The following is an 18,674-nucleotide window of genomic DNA, read 5'->3' as shown; positions in this document are numbered from 1 at the left end:
TTGTCTATGGCTATGAAAGAAAATTATATTCTATTCAAATTCAGCAAACACTAATGTGAGTTGAACTTAAATCATTAACTTTCTTACTTCTTACAACCACATTGGGTTCCACTCCTGTCAGCCAAAAACAGAGCTGAGGTTTCAGTGGGCACAGACTTATTAAAACTGGGTATCTGAGGACTGGAAAAAATGTAGCCTGCTCTGAAGAATCTCAATTTCTCTTGAGCCACACCGATGGCTGGGTCACCAACAGCATGAATCCATCCACCCAACCTGTCTTGTGCCAACAGTCCACGCTGGCTGTGGTCTTATAACAGTGTGGGGAATCTATTTTCTTCTATGAAATACCAATCAATCATCGCTTGAGTGGCACGACCTGTTTGAGTGTTGTTGCTGTGGACGCTGAAAGTCAAAGAACAACAGAAGGCGGACACCAATTAAAAAGTAAAAAGCAATTTCTTTATTCTTGGTGGCAGAGAGGCTTGCAGCACCTGCTTGGTCAAGTTACTACAGGCAGCTAGCCTGCTAGCAGGAAGGAGAGACTTCCTTTAATACTCAAGTTCGTTGACAAGAAGAAAAAAAAAAGAAATGCGGCAGTTCATTTTGAGGTCATACAAAGATTGTTATAGCTTGCGGTCACACCCTGGATTGGAATATACAGGAGCGCACAGTGTTTTTAACAGTTAAAAGAGTTATTACCACATTCACAGTCTTGAACAATAGCCTTTGTAAGCATCAATACACACAAGATCAACGGCCACGATCTCCCAGCTAACTGTCACAGGATGTGACCTAAACCTAAGCAGATTTAGACAATACAGTGGAACTTCGGTTTGCAAGCATAATTCGTTCCGGAAATGTGCTCACAGTCCAAAGCACTTGTATATCAAAGTGAATTTCCCCATAAGAAATAATGGAAACTCAGATGATTCATTCCACAACCTAAAACTATTCATATAAAAATGATTAATACAAAATATAAAGTAAAAATACATAAAACAAATTAACCTGCATTTTATCTTTGAAAAGAATCATGGCTGGTGTGAGTGAGTTTCTAAACTCTTGTGGGATTCCAACCAACGGGTCGACACGCGGAAGAGCGTCACGAAGCAATCGCAGTCTCCCAGCGCTGTAGCAGTTCGCCGTAAAAAGTGAATCAGAAAAGATCGCGGGCATGCTATAAGCGCCTGCCGTCGATGGGTGATACAAGGAACATTATAAATACGCAGGGCACAGTACTACTTGGCCACGACCCTGCCTGACTGCTGTGTCTGTGTATAGGAGAGCGGCAGATCCCGCTACAATAAATAACTGCGCTGTTGCTGTTTCAAGCTGAATAAAGCTGGTGTTGCTAAAGTACTGAGACTCAGCTTCGTGTTTTGGGGTGCAAGACGGGGACTCGCATGTCACAGCACACATACACACACACATAGTCACAATGCTGTAGTAAACAGTATACACACGTACGGATGTTGACTATATGAGTGAGGCACGCCGACTCAGACGGAGAATAGGAGACGATTACCCACAATCCCGCAGCGAGAGAGAGAGAGAGAAGAACCATCAGCTCATCACATGACGCTCAGCGGACAAAGCGTATACATACTACTCGTATTGCAAGACCTCGCTCGTTTATCAAGTCAAAATTTATTAAAAATTTTAGCTCGTCTTGCAAAACACTCATAAACCAAGTTACTCGCAAACCGAGCTTCCTCATTCTTTCTGCATGTACATAGCTTATACAAATTCAAAGGTTACATAAAAGTTAGTTCAGTACATTACATTAACTATAAGAAATTACATTCTTATAGCTTTAGTATCTGCATTAGATTACATTTGTTCAGATAGCTTAACACATCCTTATTTAATACATAAGTGTCACGCTTCTTATAGTTCTACTAGACATTAAGCCCGTTACAATAACGGGCGCTAGAACAGTAGTCCATAAACATTAGTAGGAACAGTCTATATTAAATGGCAAGGGACCTTTTACCTCATTACATTTTTTCCATAAAATGCCTGTAATTTTCTCTGACAGTAATACTGGCTTTGCTGTCAGTAATATGCGTTTAATTTTCTGTCACAACAGTGGGCAATCAGCAGATTCTCCCCAGCAACTGATGTAATGTGCGCGAAAATAACTCTACTTTTACTTTACACTTTACCGGGCCAAGCTTCTTAATCGCAAATCTGACATCCTCAGAGTGAACACTTGCACAACATTGGGGAAGCTGGTCTCCGCGTCTCAGTACCCGATTGGATTTTTCGTGTTTTCTGTTTTAGGTCTTACCTCATTTACCGAAATCCGATTGGATCTGCCGCGCGATATTTTATAGGTCCCACCCTCTCTGTCTTGTGTGACGTGTCAGGCGGCCTTTGAAGCACCTGCTTTGAAGTGTCGCACCGTGCCCCGCACATGCGCACTTCACCAGAAGACACACACACACGGACACTGGACGCACACAGGGGTTTTATTAAAGAGGATTAGCACCATACTTTTATTATTTGGAAAGGCTGAAGCACCTTAACTCTAAATATTCTTTCTCATTGCTGACTGATATGAATCGCTTCATCTTCTAATGGCTACTTCCAGGATCATAATGCACCATGCGACAGAGCAATGGTCATCTCAGACTGGCTTCACGAACATCACAATGAATTCAGCGTTCTTCGGGTGCTTTCCCAGTCACTGGCTCTGAATCCAAGAGAACGTCTTTGCGATGTGCTAGAATTGGCGAATGGCAGCCACAGCTGCAGGAATTGTGTGGTGCAGTCACGTTAACATGGATCAGACTCTCACAGGAGTTTGTCTAACATCGTGTAGAACCCATGCCATGAAGAATTGAGGTTGTTTAGAAAGCAAAAGGAGTATTGTATACTCAGTATTAGTATAGTGGTCCTAATAATTTTCTCATTGAGTGTAAACAGCAAATTCAGATATCACCAGAAGCCAGTAGCCGCAGCCTCTACAGTGCCATCCATTTATTTTTCGCAGATTGTATTAACATTATGAGGGTCACAGGGACCTCAAACCTAACCTGGCAGCACTGGGCAGATGTCAGGAATCAACTGTGGAGAACACATTAGTCTCTCAGGAGGTATAATTACTCATAGCCACACATAAGAGGCAATGAAGAGTCACCAATCAACAGGTTAAGGAATGTGAGAGTAAACTGGGGTATCGGGGGCAAAAACTCTGCTAAAGCTAAGATTGGGCACGCAGACAGCACTCAATCCAGATTCTTGAAGCTGTCAGGAAATAATGCCTTCAGTAGCATCAACCATTCCACAAATTATGCATGAATTGAGGATGCAGTGTTTTTGGCAGAATGCTAACCTGCTGTTCGCTTTGGATTGCCGACTCATGCTGTGTGCCCAACCGAGACTGATTTATGATACTGAGAGCTCGGTGTGGCATAGACCAGGGTTTGTCATCCAATATTAGCACAGCTGACTTACGAGAGACTGTGAATGAGCAGTTGGGTGTTATCTTGTGCTTTCTGCTACCTAAAAATTGGATATGCTACCTACTCACGTGATAGTCCTCTAGTGAGCTGGATATAAACAATGTATTACATGTTAGAAGTAAAAAACATTTGCTTAAATACACAAAGGGAGGTCTGAAAAATCAAAAGTATGCCTTACGAGAAGAATTTAGGAGTCGTAGTGGACTTGACACTATCAATTGACAGTATTCAGTAGCCATTAAGAAGGCTAGCAGAATGTGAAGTAATCCTGATGTGTGGAGTACAAATCCAAGAAGGTTCTGCTCAAGCTTTTTAACGCACTGGTGAGGCCTCATCTGGAGTACTGGGTGCAGTTTTGGTCTACAAAAAGGACATAACAGCACTAGAGAAAGTCCAGAGAAGAGCAACTAGGCTGAGTCCTGGACTACAGGGGATGAGTTATGAGGAAAGATAAGAAGAGCTGAGCCTATACAGTTTAAGGAAAAGAAGACTAAGAGGAGACCTGACTGGAGTGTTTAAAATTAGGAAGGGAATTAGTCCAGTAGGTCGAGATGGTGACTTTAAAGTGAGTTCAACGAAAACATGGGGACACAATTGGAAACTTGTGAAGGGTACATTTCACATAGAAAATAGCAAGTTTTTCTTCACGCAGAGAACCACAGACACATGGAATAAATGACCAAGTAGTGCAGTAAAGAGTAGGACTTTAGGGACTTTCAAAACTCGACTTGATGTTACTTTAGAGGTGGATAGGAACAGCGAGTTTTGTTGGGCTGAATGGTCTGTTCTCGTCCAGATTGTTCTAATGGTATAATACTAACATGAGTACTCTACTGTCCTCCTATAAAACAAAAGGTACTACCTGACTGCTCAATATCAGTGTTACACAAAGTGAGCATGTGATCCATGATTAATCCGAGTTCAGAAATACAAATGCATTAGGTGGCTGCCTGTATAAGAACATAAGAAATTTGACAAACAAGTGGACACCACTCAGTGCATTTTTCTCTCTTTTGTTTAGCTAATAGCTAAGCTGTACCCCAATTATCTCATCCAGATCCTTCTTAAAAGTCGTCAAGGTTTCTTCTTCAACTCCATGTCTCTCTAGTTTGTTTCAGATTCCCACAACTCTTTGCATAAATGCACGTCCCCGTATTTTCCACTGGTGTTCTTGAGTTTGTGATTCACCCTTAAGCTGAAGGATCTGTTTTATCAATGCCTTTGAGGATTTTGAAGACCTGGAATGAGTTCCCATGCAGTCTCCTCAGCTCAGACTAAGCAGGTTTACTTCTCTGAGTCTGTCACAGTAGGACGTGGCCTTAAGTCCCATGATGCACTTGGCTGCTCTCCTCTGCACAGCTTCAAGTGCTACTCTGTCTTTCTTGTAGTGTTGTGACCAGAACTCCACACAACACTCCAGATGTGGCCTCACTACTGCGTTATTTGGTCAGCATAACATCCCGCATTTTATAGTGAATAGTCTTTACAATTCAATGTAATATTTTGACTTTTTAATTGCATTTTCACATTGCGTAGATCCTGGAGGCCTGCAGTGGCTACAGGTTTTCATTAATACACATTTTCTTAGTTAGTGACCAGTTTTTGCTGCTAATTAATCTCATTTAATTGATTTGCTGTTTAAGACTCAGACCCTTTAAATCAGGGCTGAGTAATGTCGGTCCTGGTGGGACCCGGTGGCTGCAGGTTTTTGTTCCAGCCCAATTGCTTCATGAGGAGTCATTTACTGCTCTTATTGCTCGAGAAACATTCTTCTGGTACATTTTAGTGGTCTCAGTTGTTAAGATTTTGAACCCTTAATTGCTTATTTTAGTCTTGAACAGCTGCTCTCGCTGTTTTTAATGGTTCCTTAGTTAGCAATAAGATGCAAATGATGAAGAAACCAGCAGTTCTCCATCTAAGTTGTTTCCATTTACACCTATGCGTGTCCATTGTGCACAATTTGGTTTAATGAAGTACTCAGAAAGAAACTGAAGAGAAAAAGGTGAAGGACTGAAAGCAACTCGTCCTTTTTAGGCTTCAGAGCATTTGGATGTTATCATTAGAAAGGAAAAAGTAATCTACAATTTAAGAATGACCTGAAATTGCAGAGTTAAAACTCTTAACATGTTAAGATATTAAATAAGGCCTGTTATTGGCAAAGCTGCGGTGGGCTGGCGCCCTGCCCCGGGTTTGTTTCCTGCCTTGCGCCCTGTGTTGGCTGGGATTGGCTCAAGCAGGAATTGAACTCTTCAAGAGGCTCTTGGCCTTTGCTAAGGTAATTTATGTAGTTATGTTTCAGACGATAGATAGATAGATAGATAGATAGATAGATAGATAGATAGATAGATAGATAGATAGATAGATAGATAGATAGATAGATAGATAGATAGATAGATAGATGCCCTGCGGTGGGCTGGCACCCTGCAGTGGGCTGGCGCCCTGCCTGGGATTTGTTTCCTGCCTTGCGCCCTGTGTTGGCAGGGATTGGCTCAAGCAGGAATTGAACTCTTCAAGAGGCCCTTGGCCTTTGCTAAGGTAATTTATGTAGTTTATGTAGTTATGTTTCAGACGATAGATAGATAGATAGATAGATAGATAGATAGATAGATAGATAGATAGATAGATAGATAGATAGATAGATAGATAGATAGATAGATAGATAGATAGATAGATAGATAGATAGATAGATAGATAGATAGATAGATGCCCTGCGGTGGGCTGGCACCCTGCCCCGGGGTTTGTTTCCTGCCTTTCACCCTGTGTTGGATGGGATTGGCTCCAGCAGACCCCCGTAACCCTGTAGTTAGGATATAGCAGGTTGGATATTGGATGGATGGATGTTATTGGCAAGGATTGTTTTCTAGTTAAGCAACTGGGTTGGAACAAAAACCTGCAGCCACTGCGGCCCTCCAGGACCGACGCTAATCACCCTCGGCGCGGATGTGTTAACATAAAGCCCCAAATCCTTTTCAGAGGTTGCTTCCTGTAGCTCAGTGTCTCCCATCTTATATTTGTCGTTTTATTTCCTTTTGCACACATGTAGCACTTTGCACTTTTCTACCTTAAACCACATTTTCCAATTTGTTCGCCCAGTTCTGCAGCTTGTCCAGGTCTTCTTTTTGCAGCTTGCTCAGTGCCTTACTATTCCTCCAATTTTAATATCATCTGTCAATTTCACAAGTTTTCTAACTATACCAAAATATATGTTATTAATATAAATCAGAAAAAGTAACAACACCAGGAGCAACCCTTAAGATGACCTCATTCTCCTCTTATCTCTACCTTTTGTGTCCGGTCAGTTGACCAAGTTGAGATCCAGTTTTGCAGGTTGCCTCTGTTGTCTGCAACTTCAGGTTCCAGAATTAATCTTCGGTGGCTGTAGCAAAAATTATGTTTGTATGCTTTGCTTTTGTCAACTATTGCAGGTGCCTATTCAAAAAAGTCTTAAAGATTGGTTTGGCAACATCTTTCTCTGATAATTCTGTGCCGTCTGTTATTTAGCATATAGCATCCCCTTTAATTATCCATCCATTTCCTGTCTTGCATAATCCAAACTTGGGATCATAAGGAGCGGCAAGCCTGTCATGGCAGCATTAGGCAGAATCAACTCCCAGAAATATGACAAACAGATGCTTTGACCGACACTTGGTCATGAACTTCAGTAATAGGCCTGCCATTTAATGAGGTTTAGGCAAAGTCGAGTGAGGAAACATAACCTGTACCACCCATAGCACCCAAAATCTAGACCTGACGGAGAAGGTCAAAATGACTACAGTAATGGACCTGTACATGATGATCAGGGCTTGCTGGAGCTATGATGTGCAGTGGTAACAAATCTCTTGCCCCATAGATTCCATTGTATGCTATTCTTCTTCTTCTTCTTTCAGCTGCTCCCATTAGGGGTTGCCACAGCGGATCATCTTCTTCCATATCTTTCTGTCCTCTGCATCCTGCTCTGTTACACCCACCACCTGCATGTCCTCTCTCACCACATCCATAAACCTTCTCTTAGGCCTTCCTCTTTTTCTCTTCCCTGGCACCTCTATCCTTAGCACCCTTCTCCCAATATACCCAACATCTGTCCTCTGCACATGTCCAAACCAATGCAATCTCATCTCTCTGACTTTGTCTCCCAACCGTCCAACTTGAGCGGACCCTCTAATGTCCTCATTTCTAATCCTATCCATCCTCGTCACATCCAATGCAAATCAGCATCTTTAACTCTGTCACCTCCAGCTCTGTCTCCTGTGCCACCGTCTCCAGTCCATATAACATAGCTGGTCTCACTACTGTCCTGTAGACCTTCCCTTTCACTCTTGCTGATACCCGTCTCTCACAAATCACTCCTGACACTCTTCTCCACCCACTCCACCCTGCCTGCACTCTCTTTTTCACCTCTCTTTTATTATATTATATTATATTATATTATATTATATTATATTATATTATATTATATTATATTATATTATATTATATTATATTTATTTTTTGTTCTAATGACAGCTCTTTTTTTCTTTCCTTTTCAAAAAGAAATAAGGATTTCAGACACAGGTGAGTATCCATCTTTGTAATTTGTAATCAGTGCCTACAATGGCAGTTTCCTAACTTGCACTAGAGATGTCACAGTGCCAATCACAGTTATTGATTATATTAATTGCCCTGCAATCACTTTGAGCCCATTTAGCCTTTACTTCACATATTTGAACATTAGAACAATCTGGACGAGAACAGTCCATTAAGCCAGCAAAGCTTGCCTGTCCTGTACACCTAATTCTTTCAAAATAACGTCAGGTCTAATTTTGAAAGTCCCTAAAGTCCTCCTGTCTACCACACTACTTGGTCGCTTACTCCATGTGTCTCTGGTTCTCTGTGTGAAGAAAAACGGCCTCATGTTTGTGTGACATTTACCCTTCACAAGTGTCCAACTGTGTCCCTGTGTTCTTGATGAACTCATTTTAAAGTCACAGTCTTAATCCACTGGACTAATTCCCTTCATAATTTTAAACACTTCAGTCAGGTCTCCTCTTAATCTTCTTTTCTTTAAACTGTAAAGGCTCAGCTCTTCTTATCTTTCCTCATAACTCATCCCCTGTAGTCCTGGAATCAGCCCAGTTGCTCCTCTCTGGACCTTCTCCAGTGCTGCTATGTCCTTTTTGTAGACCCAAACTTCACACAGTACACCAGATGAGGCCTCACCAGTGCATTATTAAGAGCCACCATCACCTCCGATATTTTTATATATACAGACATATGTGGAAGTGAAGGTCTGTGATACAGTTTGTATATTTGTAGCTGGAACTTCATAAAGGGAGAAAATGAATCATGTATCTTAAAACGGTTATTTTATTCCTAAACTTTTAACTCTTTTCAGGAATATTCATCAGAGGAAAATGATAGATAAATGTATACATTATATTTAAAAAATATTGCCTTCTCCACCCTGCCTAATCCAATCGAAGGACCAGAGTTTTCCCAGTAGCTTTGGCTATAAGGCTGGGACCCTTTCTAGATGGGGTTCACGGCCTTTACAGGTCTCCAGACTCACACACACTCACAAAGGGATAATTTGAAATCATTAAGCTGTCACACACTGGGCTTGAGATTGGGGTCCAGGATACCGAGGCAGCATGGCTAGCCACTGCGCCATAGATACTGTAGACAGTGTGGCAGTAGAGGTTCTGATCCACCTCTTGAACCCTCAGGTACCACTCCAAACACCAAGTAAAAGTCCAAGACTCTTTTATTTTACAATAATCACGTGCACAAAGCACCCTCCACTCCACACTATTCATACAATAAATCAACTCTTCACTAATCACAATACTCTCTCTCCTCCACTCCCAGACACTTAGCCACCCTACCTCCCAGCTCAGCTCAATGTCTGGGCTTTCCCAGAGTCCTTTATACGCCCTGACCCGGAGGTGTTTCTGTTCCATTACCCACAAGTCCTTATTCCTTCTGGGTCAGGGTAAACAGTCCTTATCTTTAACCCGGGAGCACGTCGTTTCTTCCTGTCATGGGATTATGACGCACTTCCGGGTTATAGGGCATATAAGAGTCCAAGAGGCTCCCTACAGCGACTCCCGGTGGTCCCCAAGGTATCCAGCAGGGCTGTGCATAAAAACTACATAGTCCATGAGGCCCTGCTAGAATCCGGGGCCTGTCCATGCTGTCGGGAGAGCTCCTCCTGGCGGCCTGGGGGTGAGGGCCGGAAACTCTCGCCGGCCATCCATCACAACAGATAGATACATACTGTAATTATTTGCATAGAATGTTATATTTTAAATATGAAAGGCACAATAGATACACATATACAGTCATGTGAAAAAGTAAGTACACCTCAGGGAAAGAGAGAGGCATTTTGCATAACTGCCCACCAGTCTCTGACTTTGACTCAGTGACAATTCTGACCGCTCAGCCTGGTAATAGTCTTTCATTTTCAAGATGTTTGTGGGTTTTCTTTCATGTCCTTCCCATGTCAAAGCACCCTCCCCAACATTTCAGTGGGATTGGATTAGGCCAGTCCATAACCCCCTATTTCTTCTTTTTGAGCCACTCCTTGGTGCATTGGCTAGTGTGCTTCAGATCATTATTGTCCACTTAGACCCCAGAATGGGCAGAACCATAGTGAGTTCTGGCTTCAGCTTTTGGCCTAACAGTCTTTTCAGGCACACTTTGATAAGATGTAGAATTCATTACTGACTTGATGACAGTAAGCTGAGGCTGCAAAGCAACCCCAAAACATATCATTTCCACCACCATGCTTTACAGCTGATATGAGGTACATCTTCTGAAATGCCATCTTCAGTTTGCGTCAGGCACACTAGGGTTGTCTGGGTTCCGCGTGGAATTTTATCGTTTGTCGAGTGTCAGCCTGTCGAAACCTATTCTGCTGTGTAGAGGGATTATTCAAGTGGTTGCATGTTTTTGTTCAGATGTTTTGCTCCCTCTCTTCCTTCAGAATGAATACGAGAAGCAAACGAACTGAGAGTGCGCAGCCGGCGCTAGCGGCGAAGCTCCCGACTCCGTGTGTGGGTGACTTTAGAGTGATGATTTTTTACGACTTTTCTGATGGTTTAATCCGCTTGGTGGAACGCACCATGTTTGCCATCTTTTTCAACATCGATGGCATTGTCGCGTCAATTCCGCTGATGGAGAGGAAAACTGTGACCTCTGAGTGGCACACCACTCAGTGCCTGCCTGACGTTTTTTCTGCGATGGCTAGAGGCTGGTCCAAGAACTTGCGAAGGCACTTTTTGCATCATGACAATGCGCCAGCCCACACGGCTAATGCGACGAAGCATTTCATTGAAGACAGTGGTGTCAACGTTTTGAACCCGCCACCCTACTCGCCTGATCTTGCACCATGTGACTTTTGGCTCTTCCGGAAGGTGACAGAACCCATGCGAGGCCACAACTTCGAAACTCGAGAGGAACTGATTGCAGCTGTCAAAGAACAGCTGGACAACCTCCCAAAGACAGCCTTTCGCGACTGTTTTGCGGCGTGGGTCAGAAGAGCCCAAAAGTGCATTGATGTTGGCGGTGAATACTTGGAAAAAGTTTAAAAAGGATCGAAGTACATGAGAAAAATAGAAAAAAAAATCCTTGGCTACTTATTTTGAGTGATTCCACGCGGAACCCAGACAACCCTCGTATCTACTGGTATTGTCGCCAAGCAACTCTACCTTTGATTCATCTGCCCATTGTTTTAGAAGGCCTGGTCTTTGCTCAGATGTTCAATAGTGAACTCCCATCTTGCTCTTATGTTCTTTTCGGATATCAAAAGTCTTTTTTCTGGCACTCCCCACATGCCGGCCATATTTGTGCAATCTTCTGATTGTAGGTGCATGCATTTTGACACCAGCTTTTGTAAGAGTTACCTGTTGATGAAGTGATGAAATTCTGGAATCCTTGGGTACTTGTTTTAGTATGGAAACGGTCAGCTCTTGGGCTGAATTTGCTGGACTGACCAGTCCTGGGCCAAACAGCAGTTGTTTGAAATGTATGCTGCTTGTCAATGATTCTCCTTACAGTAGAATGAGTGAGTTAAAATAATTTGGTGATCTTTTTAAATTCCTTGTGAGAATCCTAGGTATCTACAACCTTCTTTCTGAGTGCCTTAGAGAAGTCTTTAAATCTTGACATGATGCCACCACAGTAAGCCAGACCCTCGATATCTGTGGTTTCAATAAGACGGGATCCACCTACATGGTCCCTGAGGAGGTTGGGACCTCATCTTTAGCACCTGATTCTAATTTAATGGACATAGAGTGGTGATAAATGTGTGTGTGGTGGGGGGGCTTACTTTTTCCACCTGACACATCACCATTTTTGTTAAATTATGGTATGAGAATGAACACACCATATCAATTGTTCAAGTAGATCACTCTGAAGATCTAATATATGCCTGTTCAAAAACACTGAAAATGTCAACAGCTTCCATGGGGTGTCGTTACTTTTTCACGACTGTATATGTTGCTGATAGGACAGGATACAACCCTGCAGTTATAAAAGTGAATTTTGAAAATAAATTGATAGATGAATGGATAAATGAACAATAATGAAAATACAGAATGTGATCATGGGCGTTGTGCTGCTGTATGGCTGACCCTTTTTGTCTTCGTTGGGAACTGGATTTCATCCCAGAAGTAACAGACGTATGGCCATACTGCTATGTAGATAATAAATTATTCATTTCTTTAGTTTACAACGCTGCATAGAATTATTTCTATTGTAATAAATGAACTCTTTCTCGTATTTGTGTTTTTCAGTAACAATCCATCCCATAAATATTTCCTGGCTGTTGATCCGGTCACAGGAGCTCTGTACCTCTCCGACACCAACAGCCGGCGCATCTACCGTATCAAGTCCTTAACAGGTAGCAAACAACTGTCAGAAAACTCAGAGGTGGTGGCCGGAACGGGAGAACAATGCCTGCCATTTGATGAAGCCCGCTGTGGAGATGGTGGCAAGGCAGTGGAGGCCACTCTCATGAGTCCCAGAGGTAGGCTGCAGAAGCTGTTGTTGGTACGATTTGGAATTCTTTGTCATTTCAAAATGTCACAGAAAGTAAGTGAGGTCAGCTTTGGTTTTTCAGGTGTAAAAAAGTAGAAATCTGTTGCACAGCCTGGTAATACAGAATTAAAACGAAAGTGCCAGGTGTTAGGACATCATGGCGTTGGTGCATTTTATTCACTTAATGGAAGAAAATGGTTTGGGGGAGAACGTTACTTCTTTCCTTGTGTTCCTTCAGACAACTCCAGTATTATTCATTGATTAAAATATTTTTTTTTAATTCATTGTTGCTTCCAAGGCTACCCTGATAGAAGCCTGAAATTTGTCTTTGATATGACTCACAGTGTGTCACTGCAGGGATGACCTTGCCTTTACATCTATATGGTGTATCTGGTTTTTTTTTAATAGTCATATAATGCCTTTGAACTGCCACAAAGCTGTGCATTCAGCCTCTGAAAGCCACATTTAGAGAGGACGCTGAACAAAATGGGAAAGTCAGACTTTGCTTTTCTTTATTTCTTGGCTCCAAACACTGCCAGAGGAATTCAGCAAAGATCCTGAAGAAGGAATAGTTATAGCATAAAGACTTCAGGATTTTTTGTGCTTTCATTAAAAAAAAAAATACAAAAGGGTTTGTGGGTGGCACAGTGGTGCAGTGGTAGCGCTGCTGACCGAAATGCCACATCTCTGGTCCTCCCTGCGTGGAGTCTGCATGTTCTCTCCATGTCTGCCTGGGTTTCCTTCCACCATCCAAAGACGTGCAGGTTAGCTGGCGACACTAAATTGTCCCTAGTGTGTGGTTTGTGTGTGTGTGTGTGTGTGTGTGTGTGTGTGTTCACCCTGGTGCCCAGTCCAGGGTTTGTTCCTGCCATGTGCCCTGGCAGATTAAGACTAGCTGGGATAGGCTCCAGTAGACCCCCATGATCACGTTCAGGATTAAGCACGTTAGAAAATGACTGACTGACAAAAGAGATTGTGCTGAGTCTGTCAAGGTTTTTCTTCTTCAGTATGTTATAACAGTTTTTAATAAATCTGGCAATATTTTTATAGTGCCTTTAACATCTCCTCTCACACAGTGCTTGAAAAAATAACAAATATGTATATATATACAGTGCATCCGGAAAGTATTCACAGAGCATCACTTTTTTGACATTTTGTTATGTTACAGCCTTATTCCAAAATGGATTAAATTCATTTTTTCCCTCAGAATTCTACACACAACACCCCATAATGACAACGTGAAAAAAGTTTACTTGAGGTTTTTGCAAATTTATTAAAAATAAAAAAAACTGAGAAATCCCATGTACATAAGTATTCACAGCCTTTGCTCAATACTTTGTCGATGCACCTTTGGCAGCAATTCCAGCCTCAAGTCTTGTTGAATATGATGCCACAAGCTTGGCACACCTATCCTTGGCCAGTTTCGCCCATTCCTCTTTGCAGCACCTCTCAAGCTCCATCAGGTTGGATGAGAAGCGTCGGTGCACAGCCATTTTAAGATCTCTCCAGAGATGTTCGATCAGATTCAAGTCTGGGCTCTGGCTGGGCCATTCAGGGACATTCACAGAGTTGTCCTGAAGCCACTCCTTTGATATCTTGGCTGTGTGCTTAGGGTCGTTGTCCTGCTGAAAGATGAACCGTCGCCCCAGTCTGAGGTCAAGAGCGCTCTGGAGCAGGTTTTCATCCAGGATGTCTCTGTACATTGCTGCAGTCATCTTTCCCTTTATCCTGACTTGTTTCCCAGTCCCTGCCACTGAAAAACATCCCCGCAGCATGATGCTGCCACCACCATGCTTCACTGTAGGGATGGTATTGGCCTGGTGATGAGCGGTGCCTGGTTTCCTCCAAACGTGACATCTGGCATTCAAACCAAAGTGTTCAATCTTTGTCTCATCAGACCAGAGAATTTTCTTTCTCATGGTCTGAGAGTCCTTCAGGTGCCTTTTGTCAAACTCCAGGCGGGCTGCCATGTGCCTTTTACTAAGGAGTGGCTTCCGTCTGGCCACTCTACCATACAGCCCTGATTGGTGGATTGCTGCAGAGATGGTTGTCCTTCTGGAAGGTTCTCCTCTCTCCACAGAGGACCTCTGGAGCTCTGACAGAGTGACCATCGGGTTCTTGGTCACCTCCCTGACTAAGGCCCTTCTCCTCCGATCGCTCAGTTTAGATGGCCGGCCAGCTCTAGGAAGAGTCCTGGTGGTTTCGAAATTCTTCCACTTACGGATGATGGAGACCACTGTGCTCATTGGGACCTTCAAAGCAGCAGAAATTTTTCTGTAACCTTCCCCAGATTTGTGCCTCGAGATAATCCTGTCTCGGAGGTCTACAGACAATTCCTTTGACTTCATGCTTGGTTTGTGCTCTGACATGAACTGTCAACTGTGGGACCTTATATAGACAGGTGTGTGCCTTTCCAAATCAGGTCCAATCAACTGAATTTACCACAGGTGGACTCCAATGAAGCTGCAGAAACATCTCAAGGATGATCAGGGGAAACAGGATGCACCTGAGCTCAATTTCGAGCTTCATGGCAAAGGCTGTGAATACTTATGTACATGTGCTTTCTCAATTTTTTTATTTTTAATAAATTTGCAAAAACCTCAAGTAAACTTTTTTCACATTGTCATTATGGGGTGTTGTGTGTAGAATTCTGAGGAAAAAAATGAATCCATTTTGGAATAAGGCTGTAACATAGCAAAATGTGGAAAAAGTGATGCGCTGTGAATACTTTCTGTATGCACTGTATATATATATATACAGTATAATATATATTTTGTGGAAGGCAAATAAGGAAGCAGAGAACCAAGGAAACGTTGGGGTGCCAACCGGGTTTGGGAGCTCTTTTATGCAGGACGTAGTTCTTCTGACTGAGACACCATCTTCCAGAGGCATTATACCATCCCAAACATATATATATATATATATATACTGTATATGGACAAATTTGTTGCCACCCCTCCATGAAAAAAGAAGAACCCACAAATGCCCCTGAATTAACTTGAAAATTACAAAACTAATTACCACCCATCATTGTTTATTCCATATTTAACAAAAAAAATCTGACTTTGCTTTAGAGTTCTGATTCCACAGAATATTTCAAATAAGAATATAAATGAAAATGGCGTGGGCAAAACAAATACTTTGATGCACAACCTTTAGAGCCGTTGATGTAGAGTGAAGCATGATTGCCTTTGTTCTTCCTCAAATCGTCAGTGACCTTGTTTGCTTTGTTGTTGGTGTGGCACCATTGAACCACAGCCGGGACAAAAATGGTTGGGGTGCCAACCGGGTCACCCCATTTAGTTGGAACAAAAATGACAACCGTTAGGGCCCCAAATTACAAACGACATTAGCTGGTTTTTCGCCGTGAGAACAAAATTAGGTCAGAGGTCCGTCTTCCTTGAACATCAGGTCAGAAATGCGACATCACCTTCTGAAAGCAACTCCTTTTTATATTGTCAGGACTGACGGATTTGTGGGCTTGGCCGGGTGCCCTCCTTGGCCGGTAGCTTTGTGATGCTGCAGGTAATGAAGAAGGTACTGTTAGAGTCAGCAGCCTTTTTTTATCCGGGAGTGGTACTGCTTAGCTCTTTAGAGCCTGAAAAGTGGTCTCCAGGTGCGAATGCTTTTCACAATACAGTCAATTCTTTTGTCTCTCTTCTTTAAGCTGCCTCATCATCTTCCCCGATAAGGTCCATCATGGTGGTGTCAGCCACAAACTTGAGGATGCTGTTGCCCTCATGCTTTGCGACACAGTCATAGGTGAAGAGACCGTGTAGCGGTGGGCTGAGTTGGTGAACAGTGTGGGAGACGTCTTGCTGCCAAAGACTGGGGCTGATTTGTCAGGAGATCAAACACCCAGCCACAGATGGAGCTGCTCAGGCCAAGGTCTCTGAGCTTCGACATTAGGCTGGAGTGGCACAATTGTTTCCCTGTTTCTACATTTGTAACACCAGTTAAGGTATTCAGTCCGGGTTTACACTGTCATTTAGTGGTGGGGAATCAGCTGGCATCCTTAAAACGTTTTACAGCACCTTTCATAGTAAGCCACATGCCAACGCACTTCACAAACACAACAGTAAACTGTGTGGATGCTGATAGGTGACCTGAGGGGCTCAGCAGCGGACTGTGGCTCAGTGGTGAATGTTGACCTGGCAGCCTTGTGGTTTACAGTCCAGTGCCTTAGCCGTTCAGCTGGGGGAGATAAAAAGGCAAACAACTAAACCTCTGGAAAGAACCACAGGGACAGAATAATAAAATAAAACAACCCAACTGAATTTATGCAGAAGTTAATTGACAGCACAAATAACTTGTTTAAAGTGGTATAAATGTAAAGCTGTACAAGTTAACAAAGTAGATTTTAATATGATGCCAGCTCACGATAAATAATAGGCAGTTACTGAGATTCTGATTTAAGCCTACAAAGATCCTGGCAGGAAATCAGAATACAAAGCAGGCGTTTCTCAGCAAGCACAGTGCAAATAGCAGTTATCTGTGGCAAAGCAAACAAGTGCAGAGATCTAAGATGGAAGAACAAAAGATTTGAGTCGTTTGACTGAAGTAACTTCATGGAAATGACCTGGGGGGCAAGAGACTGCACAGAAAGAAGACCTAACAACACTGACTGGTCATTCATCGAGACGAGTAGTGGGGCTGTGGAACAGTAAGAAGGCCAAGACTGAAACACTTGGATATTACAGTACATTTGCTGAGCAGATTCGTAGGACCACTACACTCATACTCGTTAGAACCTCCTTTTGCTCTCCAAACAGCCTCACTTCTTCATGACATGGATTCCACAAGATGTTGGAAACATTCCTTTCAGATTCTGGTCCATGTTAACATGATTGCATCACACAGCTGCACGTTCATGTTCTACCACATCCCTAAGGTGTTCCATGGATTCAGATCTAGTGATTGGGAAGACCACTGAGACCACAGTCCAGATCACTGAGATCACATTTTTCCCCCATTCTGGTGTTTGATGAGAACATTAGCTGAAGCTCCTGACCTGTATCTGCAGGATTTTATACATGGCGCTCCTGCCACATGATTGTCCGATTAGTAGATATACAGCTCTTCCTAATAATTTCCTGATGTGAATGTGAATGTTGTAAAGAGGCGCCACGGTGGCGCAGTGGGTAGCGCTGCTGCCTCGCAGTTGGAAGACCTGGGGACATGGGTTCGCTTCCCGGGTCCTCCCTGCGTGGAGTTTGCATGTTCTCCCCGTGTCTGCGTGGGTTTCCTCCTGGTGCTCCAGTTTCCTCCCACAGTCCAAAGACATGCAGGTTAGGTGGATTGGCGATTCTAAATTGGCCCTAGTGTGTGCTTGGTGTGTTCGTGTGTGTCCTGCGGTGGGTTGGCACCCTGCCCGGGATGGTTCCTGCCTTGTGCCCTGTGTTGGCTGGGATTGGCTCAAGCAGACCCCTGTGACCCTGTGTTCGGATATAGCGGGTTGGATAATGGATGGATGTTGTAAAAAGGAGACAAAACAATGTCAGAGTGTTGGGGCAGCACTCTGATGACCCCACATAACTGAAATAAGAAAACCACGAAAAATATGTAGCAAGTTGCAGATAGCATCCTTTCAGACCGGAGCTCAGAACTGAACTGAAACTCAAAATGGCTGACGTTCCGGTCATATGTGTTTCAAGTAGGAAGGGGCGGGACCAGGAGGGTGGATAACAGAAGTGACGTCAGTGGCGGAATGGCCGCCAATCTTCCAATCTGCAGAGGGAAGAAGAGAGAAGGCATTAGAGCACGATGCCAACCCCTGGTCAAACAGGTAACTACTATAACAGAGCCATTAAGCTTGAAGAACATGCGTGCGTGACAGTATATAAGGAAGGCAGCAACCAGCTCTCTGGCTCACAAAATGAACCTTTGTGAGGTGGTAGTGGAGTTCTGAAGAGGGCTCATTATCAAAGTTAGACCCCTCAGTAGATGTTTATTGAATTCTGTTTCAGTAAAAATATACGATTTGAGGAAGAACAAAGGCAATCATGCTTCACTCTACATCAACGGCTCTAAAGTTTGTCCAACAAAGTATTTGTTTTGTCCACGCCATTTTCACTTATATTCTTATTTGAAATGTTCTGTGGAATCAAAACTCTAAAGCAAAGTCGGATTTTTTTGTTAAATATGGAATCAACAATGATGGGTGGCAATTAGTTTTGTAATTTTCAAGTTAAT

At 43.0% G+C, this 18,674-nt stretch overlaps 1 protein-coding gene across 5 annotated transcripts in view; it reads left to right on the top strand.

Annotated features, from left to right (window-relative positions):
• Positions 1 to 18,674, top strand: part of tenm2b (teneurin transmembrane protein 2b) — a 1,820,998-nt gene that overhangs the window by 1,728,973 nt on the left and 73,351 nt on the right. For all 5 annotated transcript variants that reach the window (XM_051934201.1, XM_051934200.1, XM_051934199.1 and 2 more), the window contains 2 exons: positions 7,998 to 8,018; positions 12,239 to 12,471. In XM_051934201.1, coding sequence (XP_051790161.1) covers positions 7,998 to 8,018; positions 12,239 to 12,471 — 254 coding nt within the window. The remainder of the gene's footprint in view (positions 1 to 7,997; positions 8,019 to 12,238; positions 12,472 to 18,674) is intronic.

Source organism: Erpetoichthys calabaricus, chromosome 11 (assembly GCF_900747795.2).
Source record: "Erpetoichthys calabaricus chromosome 11, fErpCal1.3, whole genome shotgun sequence".
NCBI classification, from domain to species: Eukaryota; Metazoa; Chordata; class Cladistia; order Polypteriformes; family Polypteridae; genus Erpetoichthys; species Erpetoichthys calabaricus.
The sequence above is the reverse complement of the archived record's forward strand: the minus strand, read 5'-3'. Positions and strand labels throughout refer to the sequence as shown.